We start from the raw sequence: 21,583 nt of genomic DNA, 5'->3' as shown, positions 1-21,583 counted from the left end.
GATAAACAATTTAATTGTTTTTTTTCAGAGAACAATAGTAACACAAGACAATTGAAAGAGCGAAGACATTGCCGTCAACTCCCACCATGCAGCAGTAAATACAAAACATCATGTATAAAGGTTACTCCACGGCACCCAGTCATTTTCCCCATACCCTCCGGTATTTCTTAGGACACCCCCGTGCCTTATACATGGGTTTTTCTTGAGCCGCGCACCAATCCACCCCCTTTCGCCACCTCTCAGAACTTGGTGGTAGGGGAAACTTCCAGGAGGCGGCTACATCCCGCTTGGCCACAACCATGGCTGTATTGTAAAGTCATTTCTCGTTCCTGGACCCGTCTAACCCATCTGTAATCCCGAGAAGGGAATGACGTGGATCGTGAGGAACCTCCCACACCAGGACCTCGGTCAGTTCGCTTTCGATCTCACCCCAGAACTGAGCTAGTCGGGGCATGCCGACACCCAAGTGGAAGAAGTCGGCTGGATCCAGACAGTGACTATTTATTATTTAGTTACTTTTATAACAGATCATCATATTCAATGCTCCAAATAGAGAAAGAGGTTGCTCCAAAGGGGAGTGTGAAAAAGGAAAGTGCTCGTGAAGTAGGACAGATATAAAGGAGGGGAATCCAAAAGTCAAATTCAATAACCAAATCAATTACACATTCAGGTATCCTTAGTAAAACTGGTCATGGTTCATAGTGGCACCAGTTTTACAGATAGGCCAATCCCTTATGGATTTACAAATCTTAATTTCATGATTTTCTCATGATGCACAGAGAACAGTCATCTGTGAAAAGGCAGGCTGGGATGATATCAGGTACAGGTCCACTGGGGGAGAGTGTCAACGTTTCAACCCTGGTGCAATGAGGGTAATTTATATCCTCTGCAGGCGGGTCTTCCTCCGGGGCTGTATCCTGACTGTACCTCACCCTAGGTTGCCTCCCCTACCTCCGTCCTGAGGAAGACCCGCCGACACTCTCCCCCAGTGGGCATGTACTGGATATCATCCCCAGCCCGGCCTTTCCACAGATGGAATACATAAGGGACTATCATATCTGGAAATTATACTCTGTGATCAAACATTTGTTTCTTTAATCCTTCAATGGAATGTATATGCAAAGCAATAATTTTAATAGTTTTGAACTGAAGAAGGCATTGCTTTTTTTTGTCAGGCTTCAAGCCTATTGGTTTTGCCAAAGATTTTTCCTATTTTTTTTAGGTCTCGCTAGAGCCAGCGCATGTGCTGGTCTGGCGAGACATTTAGTAAGCGGGTTTCGAAAGTGCTACCAAATGCGGCCACCAGCTTACTGTTGTGCGCGCAAGCGCACGCGCGCCTCGCTTCACCTCTCCAATGTTCTGTTGCTGATCTTTCTCACTTTCGCGCACGTGCGCGCACAAAACTCCCGTTTGTAACTTGCAGCGCAAGGCGCGCGCGCTTGTTCTATAGGGGATTATGTCCCTGCTCCTTCACAATTGCTGCTCCAGGAGCCATTAACCACGCGCTTCTAGGTCATTAATATCTTCCAGGGTGTCCCAGCAATCCTCTGCTGTACAGGTCCCCGGTGAACGGTCTCCAGCGTCCAAGTGCACCACTATCATCAGCTGGACCCAGGACTCGCACCTCTGAGCAGCGCTCCTAATCTCACCATCTCCGTGCAGATCCTTTCTTCAGGGGTCACCCCCTCCGTCTGTGGGCAATCAAGGCAATTGCCAGGGCTCGCCGGGGAGGCGGTTTCTGCCGAGGATCCGCTCCGGTCACATCGTTTTGTATTTTAATTGAGACTAGGTTTTGGCCATCGCTTTGCAGATTACATAGTGGTGGCTGCCGTTCTCGCTTGTCAGCTCGTACCAGTCTGCGGCTCTGTAATGCGGCTGCTATCATCATTCAGAAGTCCTTTGTGCTCAAACTCTCGGCCGCTTCACAGGCACCATTATTTCATTTAGACGCGCCAAGAGGGTACGTGGTTCTTTCACTCCAGCAGCACATCCGCCGTTCTCAACATGTCCTCACCTGGCCACCTCTCGGTCTTGCCTGTATCACCACCCTTGCATAACTCTCGGTCCCCGATCACGGAGGGCGGGCCCCAGAGGGCTCCCACGCAGAAGACCCTGCTCACCCCTCATGAGGTCTTTTTGGGGGTTGGTGCCCTCCCGCCAAGCAGGAATTCGGTTCCGATAAGGAAGTATCTGCGATCACATGCGGAAATAGCCTCTTCCCTGTAATTTTCATGATTTTGGGACCGGGCAAGAACGGAGCTTGTCACCAAGCATCTGCTCCAGTTGCCCACTTGGCCACGTCACTTGTAACTGCCTGTTTACTAGTAAAATATAGCAATATTAACTGTTTAGAGGGAAAGATAAAATGCAAACAGTAAACGGTATGCAGCGTTAACCAAAATAAATCAAGAGTTGGCATAGCCAATAGGTCTCGCTCTTGGGACCTTCTAAGTATTTAGTTATGCAGCACAATATTCTTGGTGCAACAATAACTGTTGCATGGCTAAACACGTAAAAGGTCCCAAAGGCGAGACCTATTGGCTATGCCAATGCTCGTTTAAATTTGAACCTGCACTAAAAATATAAACTTATGAGGGACAAAGAAAAGTTCCAAAGCAACAAAAGGTGATAATCCTGGTTTAAGAGGGCTGTCACATTTGGGGTGAAAAAAAGGTCAGGACACGTTAGCCACAAGACCTCGAAGCACAGTAACATTGCTACTCTGACATCAGAATCACTGATATAAGCCATATTAAGTATGAAGGATGTACGTATGCACTGGTATTTGTTAAGTTTACACCTAGTGGGAGAGCAAGAGAGCTTTGAACACTTCACACTATTGTTCCAAGTAAAGATAAACAGTACAAAATACTGTAAGAATACAGTGAACCTGCTGCAACATACTACATCAATAGACAATATACAGTGGGATTACAAATAAATGAGCAGATCACAATACACTTGAAATATCTTTACTTTTGCCGGTTCTGGCTGGAGACAGTATGGTATCATATAAAAAACATAATCAGTGGCATTTATACTAAATATACCCAGTAGCATGAATGCTCAACTGGAAACCTACAAACTTTCCTTACCATTCTGACAGCTCCCCCCTTCCCACGATTCTTAACAAGTGTTAAGACACGAACTTTGTCACTTCCATATTGCTTGGAGTACCTCATGGCAACCTGTAACACAAGCAAAACCAGCTGGACATTCATAATGTGTGGACAAAAATAATAAAACAATAACTGTCCTTGCAGTATCTGGGGGTGCTGGGATCTCACTGATAACATACACTCACATAGGTACAGGAACATTAACACACTGATCCAGTAGAAATTCTGTATGCAAACATCTATTGTAGAGGCATACAGAACCCACAAGCCCAACAATGATAGCAGGTGAGGATCTTGCCTCTATTTGGTTCATTTTCAGTACCATCTATGGGAACAGGAGTGACTAGGAAAATAGAACAGAGTTGTGGTATGAAAACACATACAACAAGAATTCTATAAAAATGTATTTGCATCAGCAGTCAGTCACTCCCGGGTTCAGAAGTAAAAAATAAAAAAAAATCACCCACAAGATGAATTTCCTCCCTAGATTCTTGCTTATTTTTGAGGCCCTTCGAATTTAAATTGAGGCTAAAACTGTAAAAAAGTATTCTAGCAAACAAAATACCTTGAAATATCCCCTGGTATACAGGCAAAAAATAATAAAAAATACTTCAATAGGTAACTTTTAAATTGTCATTTGATGTTTACAACTGACAAACATGAACAAGGTTCTGAACCCCTCATGTGATTAGATCAATTTTATTTCCACTCCGTAACGATTATATGCATACGAATTTGAATATGAAATAACGGTCTTAGAGTTGATGTTAATACAATCAACAAAAATATACAAGCAATGGGATTATAAACCATTCCTAGATAATCCCATGTTCATAGCTGGCAGGTGGCCCACTGGCATGTGTGACCCCCTTCGACCAATTCAGGATTTGTAGCCAACATTTCTTGCAAACCTTGGAATTTGAACTCAGTCTTAAAACATTAATAGCAAAACTACAATGTCAAGGGCACAATGTGATACTGGTTAAAAAGTCAGGACTGGCGGCGTCACATTTAATAATGAGCCAATTGGAAGCTATGACAACAGCAGTGCCACTCCATCAATGCATGGGAAGAGGGAGGAAAAGCATGAGGGAGCAGGTAGAAATAATTTGGTTTCAGGTTAAGAGTGCTAATGTATTTACTAATCTGGTGCTACTTTGAGGTTAACAGGTTTCATAAGGTACAATCTTGTGGGCAGTAGTGGCCACGGCAAAAACATTGGTGAACAGTTAGAAGGTATTATGCAAATTGATCCAAGCTGTGCACATACGTTGGTTTCATAAACAATTTCTGAATTTAACAAACTATGGGGCCATTAATAGTTTTACAAACCAGACCAAGACAAGAGTGAGATTCAATGAGCACATGAAGGAAAAAACATGTGAAAGAGCTAGAAACAGAGGTCATGAGAGCAACACAGTTTCCATGACTAAGATACATCATTCTATAATAAATACAGAAATATTGTGTTTAGCACAATCTACCAAAGTTGCATTGCACGCATTGCCAACCGCAAATATCTTAAAATATTACCTTTTCTTCTTTTTTTTTTTTACATACTTTTTAAATATTAACCCCTTGTGTGCCACGCCCTTTCCCTGCCCTGTGCCGGCCGTTACATTAGCGGGCGGGGTTTATGACGAGCTGGACTCGTCATGGGCACAGCGCAACCGCGGCCCATGACGAGTCCAGCTCGTCATGGGCACACAAGGGGTTAAGGGCAGAACACAACCATGCACAGTTAACATCATATGTTGACGTAAGCCTATATCCATAACCAAACAGTACTCACTGTGACAAAATAGTCTTCTTTTACATGGAATAAGCAGGCTGAACATCAACTATAGTAAAAGCAAGATGTTGTGTGAACACTGTATGGAACAGTGGCTCTATATACATTGATTTAAGAAGATTTCGGGTAAAACACTACCAGAAAAAACAAAATTAAACAATGAACACCCGTTCATAGCATTTTAATGCATTAAATGATCCAAATGGAGAGTGTTTACTTCCTCACAGCTTACCCCTTCTTTGTGGGTTGGAATCCAATGAAAAGCTGTTCATCTGTTGTATATTTTTTAGTTCATGCTACATAATTGACGAAAGTCCTTTTAGGATTCACAGGTGAGGAGGAATAAAAAATGCAAGAAGCAATGCTTCCAGACCAGAACATATCTTCCACACCACTTTGGGTGGATGGAAGGATATAATCAAGTATAGTGGAAAGCACTGGTTACTCTGGCGTAGTCGCCACCAAGAAAGTAAAAGGTTTAAAGGGCATAAATAAGAAGGCTGAAAAGAAGCTTAACCAGAAATGGTAATGCCAAATTAAGATCCCAAATATATTGGAAACGAAAAAAAGTTCAGGAGTGCTAACACTTCTGGCTACAAAAGGCAGCTAAAAGAAAGACTACTCTAAGTCCATCTTTGGCAAGGATACTGAGAACTGCAAAATGGTGATAAAATCCTTTAAAAGCTGGTTGTTTTTTGTTGCATTGCAACAACACAAAAATCGTTTTGTGCAGTCTACAACGGCTGGTTTTAAAACATTTTCGTAATAAGCATCAAAGACAATAACTCAGACAATGATCCTGCGGACGTTTGCCAGCCCCCTCAGTCTCAAAAGAGTCTACAATAGTTGTCAGGGAACTACCTCTGAGGGGTAAGAGGTATGGATTTTAAGTAATGCAGATGTATTGATGCTCCGAACATTCGGTATCGTTGAAGAAACCACCTCACATCTGATGCAAATCTCAGATTGTGGGCTGTGACCGCTGTGTTTAAAATAGTCAAGTGAGCTATTGGTTATCTCGGTGAATGTTCTCTTCTCGTAGGAGAGCATGACCTCCCATGCTCACTGAAGGAAAGCATTAGATTTTGTCCTAGCCAAGAAGGCCTGAACTACTAACCAATCTGAAGTCAAATGTGCAATGATGTATTGTGGATGAGAAGGGGATGGGAGCTGTTTCTAAGCAACATTTGAAAGCACGCTGCAGCGTAACGTCTGTTAACTTGGCACAACAGGTTCCAGGAGGGTCTACTTAAAAGTCTGTAATTGCTCTGCTGAATGCCCAGAAGATGTGAACTTCTGTATAATCAAGCTTTACCTCTTTTCTCAATGAAGTCAAAGATAAGACCCAAACGTTTGCAGATTACGAATAACCCATGTGAATGAACTTTGCTCCTTATTGAAAATCCCCATCAAGTGGCTTTTTCATGGCACGAACACTAAGAAACCTGTAAGACTGGACCTCCGATCTGCAGAATTGATCCGCAGAAGCAGTTAAGTAATGGACCAGATATCATCAACATCAGTACCCACTCCATACAAGGTGCTGGGCTGGTAAGGACTAGGCATGTTCGAAGCAGGACAACATAGTAAAGAAGCCAGTATCATTAAGTGTTGAAGAAACTGTTCCTCACAGATCAGAAACAGAAACAAAAACTGCAACTTCAGCATAGGTAAGAGATGTTGTGGAGGTCCAGAGGATTAAAAATTCTGGAACACTGTTGAACTAATAACAGTGACCTGTTATACACTGGAAGCTGAGTGAGTGAAGATTGAGTAACTTACAATTTGGACTCTAAAGTCACCAGAACTGTAATGAGCTTGGAGAGTCTGAAAACACAATGTATGTTTTACAGTAGACCTTTTCAACCGACTTCATCTGGAAGAGATGAGGAAGAGGACAAATGGTGGTAATTATATTTATTATGTCTTGAGAAGGAGAGAGATCACTCTTCCTTTATCAAGGATCATCTCCAAGTGAAAGTACGTCTCCCTTTGGAGGAAAAGCAAGATTATTTCTCTTCTAACTTCTGTCATTGTGTGAAGTTACGAACAGTCTGGCTTCCCTTTCTTTAGGCACTCTACATTGCATTACAGACACAGAGGTCACAGGCTTCGGTCATGACCCAGGTACAGACAAAACCACCATATCATATGCCGGTCTATCTCTGACTTAAGCCTCTTAACCTCTTAAGTGCTGAGCCTCTACCTGCCCTACTCCCCAAGTGCTGTGCACCTTGTTTGATATTTGCGGTGGTCTACACTTAAGCCTTCATCAATTCATTTTCACAAAATATATCCAGGCTAAATGGGTGTCCTTTTCCACCACACGTTGGGATTTCTAAAGGTGCCTTGGTTTTGTGGTTTCTGCTGGAGAGAATCAAAGAAAAGGCCAATGTGTGTCAACAGTTATCAAAAACAGGCAGAGTTGAGTTGTGTATAAAAAAAAAAGAAGTCACCAAAGTTTTTTCAGTTTTCTTAGCGGCGGTCAATTTTTCCTATGTTTGCAGTTTCTACCTGCTTGCAGACTGTGAAGAAACAGTTAATAAACTTATGGGTGAAATGTGAAAGCTATGGTGTGCATTAGATCCACCCACATATGTGGAGTACCATTTTTCTTGAGAAAAGTGTGATAATGGAGGTTGAAAGTCTTTGGCCATTGGCTGGAAGAGATTACCAATTTTTACCATCTCAATGGGACAAAAGTTGTGGTTTTGACCCATATTTTGAGGTTTGCAGGGCATTCTGGGTAAGAAAATAGGTAGGAATCCACAAAAGCCACAGTTTTCAGAAATAGTTTGATAAAGAGAGGTAGTTCCACATTTAGATCTTTGCATTCTTTCATCTTTTCTTTCATGGGCAATTCTTTCTTACCAGGAGAAGAGTAAGCAAGAGGGTCTAGTGACTAAAGTAGGTGCACTGACCTAAGTATACATACGTCTTAAAAATGGATACAGTCTCTCTTCCCAACACATGCGCTAGAGGGTGCCCTCTAATGGACAATCTGCAAGTATAGGCCATACACTCCAAATTACAAGGAGGTATTACCTTTTCGTTCCCATTCTGGAAACATACTTAGTTTCCCTAAGAGTATCAGAGGGAAATAGAATACTAACCTTAGTAAGTTCCCCTACAATGTTTGTCATTTATAGATGTGCACAACATGTGGCAATACCACTGACTCACCACATGCCTCCCTTTTTTAATCGGACAGTCTACTGAAAAGTCTACCTTGATATGCAGATTTTCCGCATTAGTGGGTGGATTTAAAAATAAATCTTTATATTGTGTAAACCACAGCTAAACATCTAATAGGAAAGACGACAGAGCAGAGTAACAGTCCAATGTATGGAGCGTGTTAAAATCGAATGCTACAAAACATGCAAAAGGAAAAGTAGTTCTCTAGTTTCAGTAGCGGAACGATACAATGCCAAAATACTATTAAGGATGGGACAAACAGAAAAACAGGAAGGAAAACGATCAAATCAAAACCGAGAACTGTAATAGGAAAGACAGCTATCATGTCATGAACAAGGGGCAGACCCAACACCTGCTCTAAGCATATAGCAAAGTATTGCCAACAATGTATCTACCACAGACAGCTAAGGCGATCTGTTCCGAGTTCACAAAAATGATAGACCATTCGACTCATTCTGGATGCTACTAGGGGCAATCGGGGCTGCAATACTGCGCTATGCCTCTCACCTCACGTACACTAGAGGGTTGTATCTTCGAGTGAAAAACAGTTCAAGAACTACACAGACAGAAATTAAAAATCAAGTCCAAGTGACAAGGATTCTTACCTTTGAAGTTTGATCTTTACTGCCATCATCAACTACAATCACCTCATATGTGAAAGAAGGACTCTGCGTCTGTTTGAAATAAAAAGCAAAGGTTTTATGGTCAGCTGGACAAAAGATAAATAAATCAAAAACAGGTCGCTCACTGTAACAACTTCAATATTTAGCCTTAAGCCGTCATCTTTTAGTGTATGCGGCTGTACTTTTCTTACTTTACAGGACTGCAGCATTTGCCATAGCAATAAAAAATAATGAGGGCAACGTCAATGGGCAGCCTTTTTTCAATCCAGACTGTAAATCTGGCCATCTGACTGACTTCCCCCTTTCTCAGTAGATTATTAGGTCAAGCCTAGCGGCATGCTGTATTAGGGTATGCACTGGCAGCACGCCCACTCTCTGCCCAAATTTGTCATTGGCTTATGTAATTGTCCTTCGTAAATGCTGGCTTCTGATTCGTACATAGGCTTGTTAGTCCCTCCTTGGTACACCTTGTCTGCATTTGTTACAGCCCATAACAACTGTACCTTTTACTTGGCTCGTTACACGGTCTGCGTTATCTAGTGGTTGAGCACTATTTTCTTTAATGCTATTTCACTATTCCAACCACACAACGCTGCAGCCCTCTTTTACATTGTGGTTAAGTTTTTTGTTTGTAATTTGCAGCGCGGTCTGCTTTAGCGGTCGTGCTGCTTTATTTATTTAATTGGAAGCGACGCAGCCCGCTTTTAGATTGTTGTTTTGTATTTTTTTTTTATAATTTGCAGCGCGGTCTGCTTTCACTTAGGGGGCCACGCTACGGATTACTAGTTTTCTGTTAAAAAGCACTCAAACATTTAAATGCGACTTTAATGGGCAAAGAAGCAAAAAGTTAAGTTGTAGTAATTGGTAGTTACATATTGAGCTAAACATGTTGATTGTAGCTAGGAAAAATCAAATGGAAAATTACACCGGGTTTACAAATCACATAAGGAATTGGGGAAGAGGATGCGGCTTAAGGGGTCTATTTTGAAGCTGGGGAAAATCAGGTTAGAGTCTCGCAGGAGGCTCACACATCCTGTGATTTTGGGCAAATCACCTTAATCTTCCTGTGCCTAAAAAATAATATGAATGTGTCCGTTTATCATGCTAAGGAGCTCATGTGTAGCGCCCTGATACCCTGCCATGCTTGAAAAGCGACTGTCACTTCAGTCCTACCTGCCTTTCCAATTCATCTGTTACTGTTCGTGAGAAAAGCCCCCATCTTCATGTAGGATACTGCTTTCAACGACTGGTAGGACTGGGAAGTACCAATCACAAGTCCTTCGGCCCTTTCTAGCCATACAGGTAAAGGAGTTTTGTTCCTGGAGATAATGGGTCTCCTGCACAGGCCGGAGTCTACTCTGCAAGGTCCAGGTTACAATTACAGGAAAATCGCTGAGTGGATTAATCAACCCGCTGCAGAGATTTGTGAGTTAATGCACAGTCTGCCATGCCAGACAAACAGAGGCTTGGTATCAGCCGCCATAAACCTGCTGGTCACATTGCAGGGAAGATACAAACGTTCAGGTGACAAATCTAAAAACTGACACAGCTTCTCTGCTGGGGATTCTGTCCCAGAGCATCTCTGCCTTGAACAAAACAGACAGTAACACGTTCAGAAGAGCGCTTGATTGGCATGCGGCTGCTGAATTATTGAATTTGCTGGTGCTCCGTTTCATGACATTTCTGTTACTTGGAATATAGAAATGACGAGGATAGTTGATTACTGTATGATTCACCTTTGCGCCCCTCTACACTTTTCCTCTTGCTTTTTCTTTCTTTGCATCTTGAAGCTCTCTGGAGATGTGACACTGCACACCAACACGAGGGGAAATAATAAATTATCAAAACTGTGTAATCTTTGGGTCACAAATTGGAATAGAGTGGTGGCTGTTTCACTACACAGTACAAACAATTATGGATGAATTGCTTAAATTAATCTCAGTGACTGAGACTCACCCACGCTACTGTCCTTCCCACCATTTTTAGGTCGAGCCTAGCGGCAGTGCACATGTCCAATTCGCTCTCCGAAGCATGCTGAATTAGGGTATGCAATGGAAGCCCCGCCAACTCTCCGCTCATATTTGTCATTGGCTTCTGTCATTGTCCTTCGTAAATGCTGGCTTCTGATTCGTACATAGGCCTGTCAGTCCCTCCTTGGTATCGCCTTGTCTGCATTTGTTACCGCCCATACCGAGTGGACCTTTTAATTGGCTCGTTTTTCATGTGGGTGAGCACTATTTTCTTTACTGGTCTTTCCCTATTCCACCCACACAACGCCGCAGCCCTCTTTTACATTGTTGTTACGTTTTTGCTTGTAATTTGCAGCGCGGTTCGCTTTAGCATTTTTGTTACATATTTGTTTACAATTTGCAGCACGGTGCTCTTTCACTTTAGCGCCGCACTGCTTTATTTAACTTTTTACTGTGGTCCGTCTTCACTTAGACGGCCGCGCTTCTTTATTTAAAGAATTTGCAGTGCAGTCCGCTTTCACTTTAGCAGCCGAGCTACAGAAACGTGCTTTCTTTTAGCAACTAGACTGTCCATACCCATTTTTAAAACAGCTAGTATAAGCTTCATGTTAGTGCTGCCATCAGAACAATACCAGCGTGGGCCCAAATGATTTAGACACCTGAGCAAGTGGTTGGACATATATATTGAATAGGGTAAGGCTCAGGGCGGAGACCTGGGGGACCCCATAATGGAGGGATTGCTGGTGGTATGTATAAGGGGAGGGGTGGTGAAGGGGAAATTACCTGAGAAGAACACTGAAAAAGGAGGAAAACCATGTTAGAGGAGACCCTAGTATTTTAAAGTTACGTAAGCGCGTAGCAGCGTTTTATGTGAAACCGTGTCAAAAGCGGCACTCAATTCTAACAAGATTAAGGCCGATGACCTACACTCATCTAGCGAACTGCAGAGTTTCTCTAGTACTGCTAATAGGGGAGATTCGGTGCTGTGGACCAACCCGTCACCGTTTTGAGAAATGCCCAAGACATTGTGTTCTTTCAGAAACTCCTGACAAAACGCGGTTTACATATTTCTCGGTTTTCTTGGCCAAAAAAAGTATAAGTGGGGATGGGGCTATAGTTCTCTGGTTTTGTGGGATCCAAAGATGTTTTTTTCAGCAGGGGGAATTACTTTGGCGTGTTTCCAAGAGCAAGGTTCTGAGGTGGATGTTAGAGAGAGAGTGGCTGTTTCTAGGAAGGATGCAAGTAAAATATTCTGAAGTTTTAAAAAGAGCTCAGGTCTGATGGAGTCATTAGGAGAGCCAGATTACACTTGGCTACAGAGGGCGTGCAGCGAAAACAAGCTGAGGGAAGGAAGATTGCTCAGGGTGGCCTCGGAATTGATGTTTTCTTTGCAAACAATACCATCCGCCAACTCGGACTTTACCTTAGTGGAGAAATAAGAATAGATTTCCTCAATTTTGCCAGTGAAATTTTGCACATGAGCAATGCAATGGAGAACATTTTCTGGATCCAATCTTCTAAGGTGAGGAATCCGTAGTTAGATGTTACCATCAGAATAAAATACCATTGTCAAGTGTACACCCGTAAAGCCATGTGAGGCAAAACCCAAAATCAAATGAGCCACGGGAAAGCAAAGAGGTCTGGCATTAGATAGTGCGTGTTCAATGGCTGGCGAATTTGGGTTTGTGTGGAAGGGTGAGTGAAAGAATGCAAGGAAAATATAGTGGATGGATGAGGGAGTACATGGATGAGTGAATGTGTGATTGAGTCAATGGGCTGATACATCCCTAAGGAAACCATTCACTCAGTCATACAGGCAGCGATTAACCAAGTGTTCATCTTGTTCATGAGTGCACTGATCCATCTATTCCTGCACTCACTAACCCATTCATTCACCCATGTACTCACTCACACATTCTTCCATCTATTGACTCATTCTCTTTACTAATTCTACCTAGGTTTGCGTATAGCCACATATATACTTCTGTATTAACAATATCTCAGTAAATATTTTCCTTGTACTTTCTTCCCTCTTTTATTGGTTTTTCACACTCTATTAATGTGGGTTGGATTTATATCCAGTTTTCACTATCTCTATTATCTTTATGGTGTCCAGTATTGCTGTAAACTACAACAGGTGTCTAGCTTTATTTTATCACCTTATACAATTGATTTTTTGAGACTTGAAATAGTCACATTTGAATGAGGATTTTTCAACAGAATTGATCTATAAATATACATTATTTTAGATTAACATCAAGGTTGACAGATATTTTATTAATTTTATCATACCATGTATTAATAGTTACATTTGTTTCTTGTGATGTGTCTCTACAGCCTTCCAAAAGATGCATTGAGCAAAGAAATAGGTGTTGGTTGTTGTCATCATACATCTATTGGACTTGGTATCCTATAACTAATTTTCTGTGGATCGCCAAGGACAATTCATGACCTTCTCCATATATGGAACTTTGTGGAACTTATGAGATTTGTTAGTGGCAGACCTTTTTTATTGTTTGCAGTTGGTAAACAACAATACAAATAAAAGAAACCATAAAACTGCAGCCATCCCCAAACATTTCACATGGAGTAACAGGTTATCACGATTCAAACCTCACAATAATACATACGCATCATGTCCCAGCATTCTCCTCTCAAGGCACTGTGGGCGCCACAGCACAGCCTGTGATGTTTAAGTTGGTTGATACATTTCCTTCTGTATTTCCCCTTACATATGTCAGGTACACTTAGGTGCAACTCTGGTGTTCCCAAAAGTCAAGTTCATTGCTTATAAATTCTACTACTTTGTGGTTGTTCACAATGTCTGCACGGCAATTGCTTACCAATGGTTGCCTTTATTGCCAGTTTCATTTGCTTGATTTTTATTCAATGGTATTCCCTGTGGCAGCTTGTCCATCTCCTGGAGCACAGCTCTTTACCATTTCTCTGACTGGTTAGCTTCTCTCCTTCCATTGCTCAAAGGGAGCTACTGTTGTCTTTTGGTTAAGCACTCTATGATATTGCATGTGTTTCCAGCTCTCTCCCTAGTTTGCATCTCCTACGAGTCAAATACCCCCTGCATGCCATGTTGCTTTCTTCCTGGTGTTGCAAGCTCTCTCTCTCACGAGATTTCTCACGCCAAACGTCCTGTCTACTCTATGAATTTTGTTTCTTTCTCGCAGGAGTAATTCTACCCACACCCTTAATACTGCTCTCCCTCATGTATGGATTTTCCACTCCCTCCACCCATTGCTTCACTCCTTGCTCTCTGTTGCCCCATGCCTGCTGACTTATTTTTTCTATAGTTTATTTTTGGATGGAGGCTTTGGGTAGGACGGGAAAAGAGGACTAGGCAGCAAATGAGAGCAATGTCTTTTTTCCTTTTTATTTACACCTCTACACTACTTTTTACTTACCGACATCATACTTGCCATAGGAACAAAACAAATCCTCTCAGCTGGGCCCACCGTCCCATTACGGACCCAGCGTACAGAATGGATCGTGCCTCGATGCACGGATTGGGCTGAGTACATGGATTGGTACATGCAGGCCGAAAGGGTGATATACGAGAGTAGAGACTGCCCAGGCAAATGGACTAAAATATGGGGCCCATGGAACGAATATAGAGAATTTTTATGTACCCCCTTTGCGGATGACGCCTCATATAATGTAGACAAGGAGTCACTTTAAGGATTTAATGTCATTGTGTGCCCGTATCGTTATTGATAGTGTTTATTTTTATTTCATTAGTCGTATATGTGATATGCCTATTTTGAACGATGTGCTAATCCTGACGATTGCTCCTTTTAGGTTGTTGTTTTTGTTGCATTGTTATTTTGTTTTCTTAATAAAAAGATTTATTAAAAACAATTTAACAAATAAAAAAAAAATCCTCTCAGAATGGAAAAGTGCATCCAACATATCCTTTCACATATGGTGAGCTTGGCTTTACTAGAAGTGCAGCCAACATATGCTTGCAAAAATCTCAAAACCTCTCATCATCCAGGAGCAAGTGGGACACCCTTGATGTCCATCTTCAAAAGATAGTTCTCTATAATCGCCACAGTGAGGTTAGCATACGTTTGCCCTGACAGTGCCTCCATGAAGCTTTTTTGACACTTACACATTCACACAGACCAGCCATTCAGACCTGTGCCCTGTTGTCCCTTTTCTTTTCACCGTCTTTCTCTTCTCATCCTTGTCCTTTCCTGTTTTCTCTCTTGCTATTAAAAATGTTTCTTTAGATCTTAGCCGAAGCCCCAGTATAAATAGCCTTAATTGTATTAATAAAGTTGATGCCGAACCCCATCAAGCTCAAAACCTTCCAGAGATAGAACCAGCATACTCGATCAAATGCCTTTGCGGCATCAAGTGCCACTACGGCAAGAAGGACAGATCGCTCCCTGGCAAGATCTATCGGGCCAATTAACTGCTGGGTCTGATCCTGTATAAACCTCTTAGGGATAAAGCCCTTCTGGTCAGAGTGGATAAGCTGGGGGGCGAGCTTGGCCAATTTTCCCCGCTACAATACTCAAAGATCTTATAATCTGCATTAAGCAGAGAGATTGGACAATACGAGTCGTCTCTGACAGGATCCTTAGAAGGTTTTAATATAAGAACAATTGAGACCTCCTTCCAGGAGTGAGTGAGTGAGTGAGTGAATATATATATATATATATATATATATATATATATATATATATATATATATATATATATATATATATATATATATATATATATTTTTTTTTTTTCTTCAAAGATTTCCCCTACGGAAGATGGCACACCCAGGATCACTCCACACAGCAGGTAAGTATTAAATAATACAGCCTCCTCCTTAGGCCAACGCGTTTCAGGCTGGTTACGCCCTTCTTCCTGGGCCACGAACAAGAATGATGGCGATGACACATCGGCAGTATGATCCCTCTTTTATTTCTTCAATCAATAGGAAAATCAAGACCACTGAATTCTGGGACTTGTAGTGTCAATAAGAACCCACATGGGCGCCATCAACTTTTCTCGTTCCACAATCATAAGGGGCTTTTATAATCCTCTGGTGGGTATCTCCTGTCCTGCTCAGCTGCAGCAATCTCCACAGCGAACAAGCCCACAGGCTTGTTGGCCTAAGGAGGAGGCTGTATTATTTAATACTTACCTGCTGTGTGGAGTGATCCTGGGTGTGCCATCTTCCGTAGGGGAAATCTTAAAAAACAATATTATATATATATATATATATATATATATATATATATATATATATATATATATATATATATATATATATATTTGTACAGAGCTTCCAAAACAGATATCAGCTCAAGTATCAAAAGACTATAGACTTTATTTGGAAGGGCAACAGTGCCCGCAGCTTTACCCCTCCTACCCTCACTTATGCTCAACTGAATCTCCTCCTTAGTAATTGGATCATCCAGAGCCTTACAACTTACATCTGTTAGATTAGGGAGCTGCAGCTTCCCCAACCAGCTCTTAATATACTCTGGATCAGGAGAGATCTCTTCTCGATATAAGCTGGAAAAAAGAGACAGTAAGCAAGCCTGCATATCCTCCTGCTTCCCTGAAGTGTCACTGTTGCAAAGTCATCCTGTGTCCTGGACACCCCCAAACTGTTTGCTGACTGATACTGGTGGTAACGGACTCTGACTGACCCTGGGCTCTGCCTAGCCAGGCCCAGGGCCAGTGCTATGCCGAAAGAGACACATTAGAATACAGTTAAAACACCTACATACACTAGGGTACACAATGGTATGGTGGGGTAACCCTGTGATTGGCATGACCTGCCCTATAGGCCCCTAGTATATAATAGGGCAGGGGGATTGAAACTATCTAGAAGTCCCTAGTACCCTAGGGCATGGCAGTTTAGAGGCCAGCAGCTCTTTTTGCACTTGCATGTGTGCACTGCTGAAGCCTGGGGTCAGTTTAAAAGCAACACTGGGTGCCAGGACTGCTTTTAAAAAGTAAATTGTGCCCAAACTCGACTTTGGGGCACTTACAAATGGATAACCTCCAATGTTGTGGCATATTAGTAACCCCCAGGGTCTCCCCTAGGTGTCCTAGGGGTGGGGGGTCAGATATTTATAAAGTATGTCCTTATAAAATGAGTTTTATATGCCCTGGGTTAAGTGACATTTCACTCCCCACATTGTGGTAAAGTGCTGCTCAAATTCGACTTTGATGCTAGGAGCACTGTGGAGGAAGGACCTGCAATATTTTTACAGATTCAGAACCCCTAAAGTGTCCCCTAGTTGCACATGGGGTGGGGTTCCTGTAGATAGAAGTACTTATAAAATATGTTTTTGTAAGATCTGGTGCTGGAAAAAAGGCCCAAGTTATTTTTCCCATTGCAAATCCCGTTCCATAGGTTAATATGGTAGGAAGTTATTGATTAATAACTCTTGATAGGAGAGGGCTAGAACTGCCATTCAAAGACTTCCCAGAATGGTATTAATAAATCCAACAGTATCATATTGTTGAATTTCTCCTAAAGTGTACATACAGGAAGTTATAAGACTTTGTTTGTAAGTCCAAATTCAGCCTTCCAGTGGTCGGCCCTGATTGGTCAGAGTTAAGTGGATTAGCCAGGCTGCCTTGTAGAGGTGATAAAGAGCCCCTGGTGTTAACCTCTGCTGGCAGGGCAGTGTGCTGTTCCATAGGAATGCCAGGCCAGGGGGAGGAGTTTCAGTTGAGCATACTATGTTCTTCAAAGAGGAGAGCAGAGAACAGTGTAATTTACAACTCTGAACTTACTACCTTAGGCAGATGGCAGGATTAAGAAAGGTATGAGCAGATGCAGGGGGGAGAGTCTAAGTAAATTAGTCATCCTAGGGGTGTGTTTAGCCAGCTCTTACCTCCTTGCTGGAACGTCAGCCATTATGGATTTGGAAGATTTGATGCACTCTGGGACAAAGTAATGCCACCCTCTACAGAATGTGGTCATATCTTGGAGGAGTTACCCTGCTCCCATTGGTCAGAGGTGACCTCCTGCTTGACCCAGAGAACTTGGAATAAGTATCGGAGAGGGGCAGAACCCTCCGGATCTGCTGCTTGAAACTTACTGATGCAAGAAGTGCCCTGTTGAGAAGTTTTGCTGTGCAAAGATTTCTAAGGCCTGACCTCTGAAGACTGCACCATCTGAAACTACAGCTCTATGGATTATCTTGCTGAAAAATAACTAAAAAGACTGGACTCCCTGAAAGCTACAGGTTAAAAGAGCTCATCTGGAACATCACCAACTAAATCTACTCCTTGGAGAACTACCAGTGGATTTGTAAGGGTTGTGTACCAGTGGATTGTGGGAACTTAAGTCCTCAACTTTCAAGGACCATCTTGGAGCTTCCAGACCCTTGGAGTGAGTTTGAAACACTTTGGGACCCCTTGAAGAACTTCAGGAAGAAGTTCAAGAAGTTTGGAGAAGTATTGAAAAAAGCTCCATAGAGGGACCTACTCGACCTGGCCAGCCGGGCTGCCTGCCATCTACCGCGAGTCGGCCAAGCCATCCAGGTTCGTGCCGCTAAAAGCTGCATCGGTCCAACTTCCAGAGTTGGACCGGGACTAGAAGAAATCTGAAGCCGGCAAACCCTCACCGGATCCGGCTACATGAAGAGCATCGAGAGACCCCACGAGAAAAGGTGACCGGGAGCAACCGCGAACGCCAAGCTGCCAGCTTTCAATCGCGTGTCGTCCTGGATTCCTGGGTTGTCCCGCTGAAGCGATCTTGAAAAATGTTCTAATTCCGCTCCAGGGAAGTTGACCGGGACCTCGTCACAATTTAATCCGGCGAACCCTCACAGAATCCGGACTGGCTGGAAGCTTCGAGGGGCCTCGGGGAGAAAAGCTCCAGAAACGTTTCTAAGTGTGAAGGTAGAAACTGAGACCGGGACCTGCCACAAGCTGTAGCCACCCAGGGCTCCATTGCAGGTGGCCTGAAACTTTGACTTTGCCCCGGTCTATCGCGAGCAGGTATCCCCAATATGGTGCTATAAACGTCTAAGTGCTATATTTTATTAAATCTTTGAAAATGTATGTCTCCGGTTCCCTACATTGGATTGTTGTCGTTTTGGTGTCATTTTAAAAATAAAAATAATTCCCATTTTTATAAATTGGTATTGGATTTTTATTGTGTTGTGTCTTAATTATTTACTGAATTGGTGTTTGTTTTTAAATGCTTTACATACCTGTCTTTGAAGTTAAGCCTGCCTGCAGACAAGCTACCAAGGGTTGAGCACAGGAATACTTTTCTAAGATCTATGCTGAGTCCTACCATGTGTTACTGGCCTTATTGCCAGTGGCAGACCTACATTTGCCCCTACCAATAACCCACTTTCCAACAGTCACCCATGCCATTAACAACGAGTTTATCAATAAAGTTCCTTGATCTGTCTGTCCGAGCCTTCCAGGCAAGTAGTGTGCCTGCTTTCTCCCCATACTCAAAATCCTGCATGGACTTAGCATCCCACTGAGCTCTAAACTTTTTTAACAGTAAAGACCCTGTATTCCATCCCACTCTGCCCTCTAGGGTTTTAAGAGTTAATCGTTCAACCCTTTTCTGAGCGGAAGACTGACTCTGCAATTCTCCTCTAAGGAAGGTCTTAAAAGTATCCCAGACTATGTCTAGGGAGGCAGATCCCAGGTTGTCCAGAAAAAAAACTGCCTACATACTTGTTTTAATATTCAACCTGTCTCAGGATCAGATAAGGTAGCTCTCCTTAGAGTCCATCTAGATCCAACAGAGCTAGAATGCCCAACCAGGGAGAGAGTAATAGCTGCATGGTCAGAGATATGGATTGGTAATATATGTATAGATTATATTTTTTACCCCTTGGTCTTATCAACAAAAAAGTAGTCCAATCTATAAAAGCGGCCATGTTTCTTGCTATGAAACGTAAAACCCTGCCTAATACCCATCTTATATCTCCATATGTCCAACCAACCCAAATCTAACTCGAGGGGTGTTATCATAGCGGCCATTGTTGAATCTATCCTGAACAGGGTCCAGCGAGACATTAAAATCTCCCCCCATAATGACTGGGCGGTGGCCTCCATTAGATTCCATTCTAGATTGGACAAATGAGAGGGGTCGTCACTATTCGGCCCATAAAAGACCACACATACCAATTACGCCCCGTAGTCTAAAGTGGCTATCAGCCACCTCCCAATTTTATCAGACTTAGAGGCCCATTGTCCTCCAGTTTTAATATTCTAAGAGGCACTCGGCATGGGTGCCCATTGTCCCCCCTTCTTTTTGATATCTATATAGAGCCTCTTGCTCAACAGCTGCGTTTGGATCCCTTAGTGGTCCCGTTCAGCTGCTAGTCTTACAGTTCTAAATTTATACAGCAGATCCCTTGACTTTGTTCCCAAAAGTACAAGAACTACTGGAGGAATTTGGTTCTCTCTGGCTATTTGGTTAACACTGCCAAAACTGAGGTCACGTGTTGGAATATTACTGACTGGGAGAGAGAAGTAAGTTCTAAATTTAGATATTTAGGGATCACAATAGGAACCTCCAGTTGAATCTATGGATGGATTAATCTGATAAAAATGGTTATCCTTCCCAAATTAACTTTTTTCAACGCTATCCCGCTAGGATTCCCCCAAAAAGACATCAATAAAATCCAGGGGAGGGCATCGAGTTTATTTGGGCCTAGAAAGGGGCCAGGATGTCTTGGAAAAAGCTTAGACGTAAACTGAATAAAGGGGGATTAGCCCTACTTGATTTCAATTTGTACTGTCTTGCTTTTCAGTTTAAAAATATTCGAATGGTTTTGGGTAAAACAGATGACTCTATTTGGGGGAATCTTTTGGGGGAAATGATGAGGCCTGCAAGTGCAGAGGGTTTCTTATATAACTTTGGTACTCTTAAGGTTTTTAAGAAGGTCCGGCTAAAGGTTCTGAGAGCTGCTTTGGATCTTTGGTATGGACTTAGGAGAAGGTGGGGTATTGGATAGGTTTCTGACTTTGCTCCAGTTTGGGACTCTCCCAGAACACCAGAATGTCTAAAAGATGCCCTCAGTGTTCCACTTAGAAGGGCGGGGGTCTCAACTTGGTCAGACTTAATTTCGTCGGAAGGAGTTCACCCCTGGGAAGTACTGAGTATTAAAACTAATCATGAGGTGTCCAGATTTTAGTTCATCCAACTATCTTCTTGGTTTGTAGCATCAGAAATGAATATTGGTGGTAACTTTGAATTTGAGTTGCTCTTTCAAGATGTTAGACCTAAGAACAAGGAAGTCGCAAGGTGGTACCATCGACTCTCAGAGGCAGAAGAGAGGAAGTTATTATCCATGCATGCGGTCTGGAGAGGAAGCCTCCCAGAGGAGAGCTTCAAACTAATTTGGGATAGCTCTCTGTAGACTCTTTGTTCAACGATTAAACCGGCCAATTTGAAGCGTAACCATTTTTTTTTACTATTAATCGTCTTTATTGGACCCTGTATAAAATATCCAAGTTTGCACCTCAACCTCCCCCCAAGTGTGTGAAATGTGGCTGCATAGGAGCAAACGATGTTCATATTTTTGCTGAATGTCCATGCTTGAAGATCTTTTGGGACACCATAGAACTATCGCTTAAGGGAATCTTTGATCACAAGATTAAACTTAATACAACTCGGATTCTTTTGGGGGTTGATGGAGCATCAACTTTGTTGTTAAGGAGGCCTTGTAGAGGGTTGCTTTTTTATTTAATTCTTATTGCTAGGAGTGAAATCTGTTTGAACTGGAAGGATCCTCTGCCATCGATAGCAGAGGACTGGGTTAGGGCTGCGGTCAAAGTCTGTGGCTTCGACCAGAGAACAACTAAGAATCACGGCCTATCTATCTGGTCTCCTTTTTTGATTTGGTCTCAATCTTTGGGTGTTGGTCAACCGTC

The 21,583-nt window shown here is 42.5% G+C and overlaps 1 protein-coding gene across 1 annotated transcript in view; it reads right to left on the bottom strand.

Annotated features, from left to right (window-relative positions):
• Positions 1-21,583, bottom strand: part of ALG5 (ALG5 dolichyl-phosphate beta-glucosyltransferase) — a 225,935-nt gene that overhangs the window by 116,114 nt on the left and 88,238 nt on the right. Inside the window, exons 4-5 of the mRNA XM_085621724.1 lie at positions 8,712-8,780; positions 3,096-3,188 (exon numbers count right to left, since the gene is read on the bottom strand). Coding sequence (XP_085477850.1) covers positions 3,096-3,188; positions 8,712-8,780 — 162 coding nt within the window. The remainder of the gene's footprint in view (positions 1-3,095; positions 3,189-8,711; positions 8,781-21,583) is intronic.

The sequence above is a fragment of the Triturus cristatus genome, chromosome 8, assembly GCF_964204655.1.
Source record: "Triturus cristatus chromosome 8, aTriCri1.1, whole genome shotgun sequence".
NCBI classification, from domain to species: Eukaryota; Metazoa; Chordata; class Amphibia; order Caudata; family Salamandridae; genus Triturus; species Triturus cristatus.
This window is presented reverse-complemented; position numbering and strand designations above follow the sequence as displayed.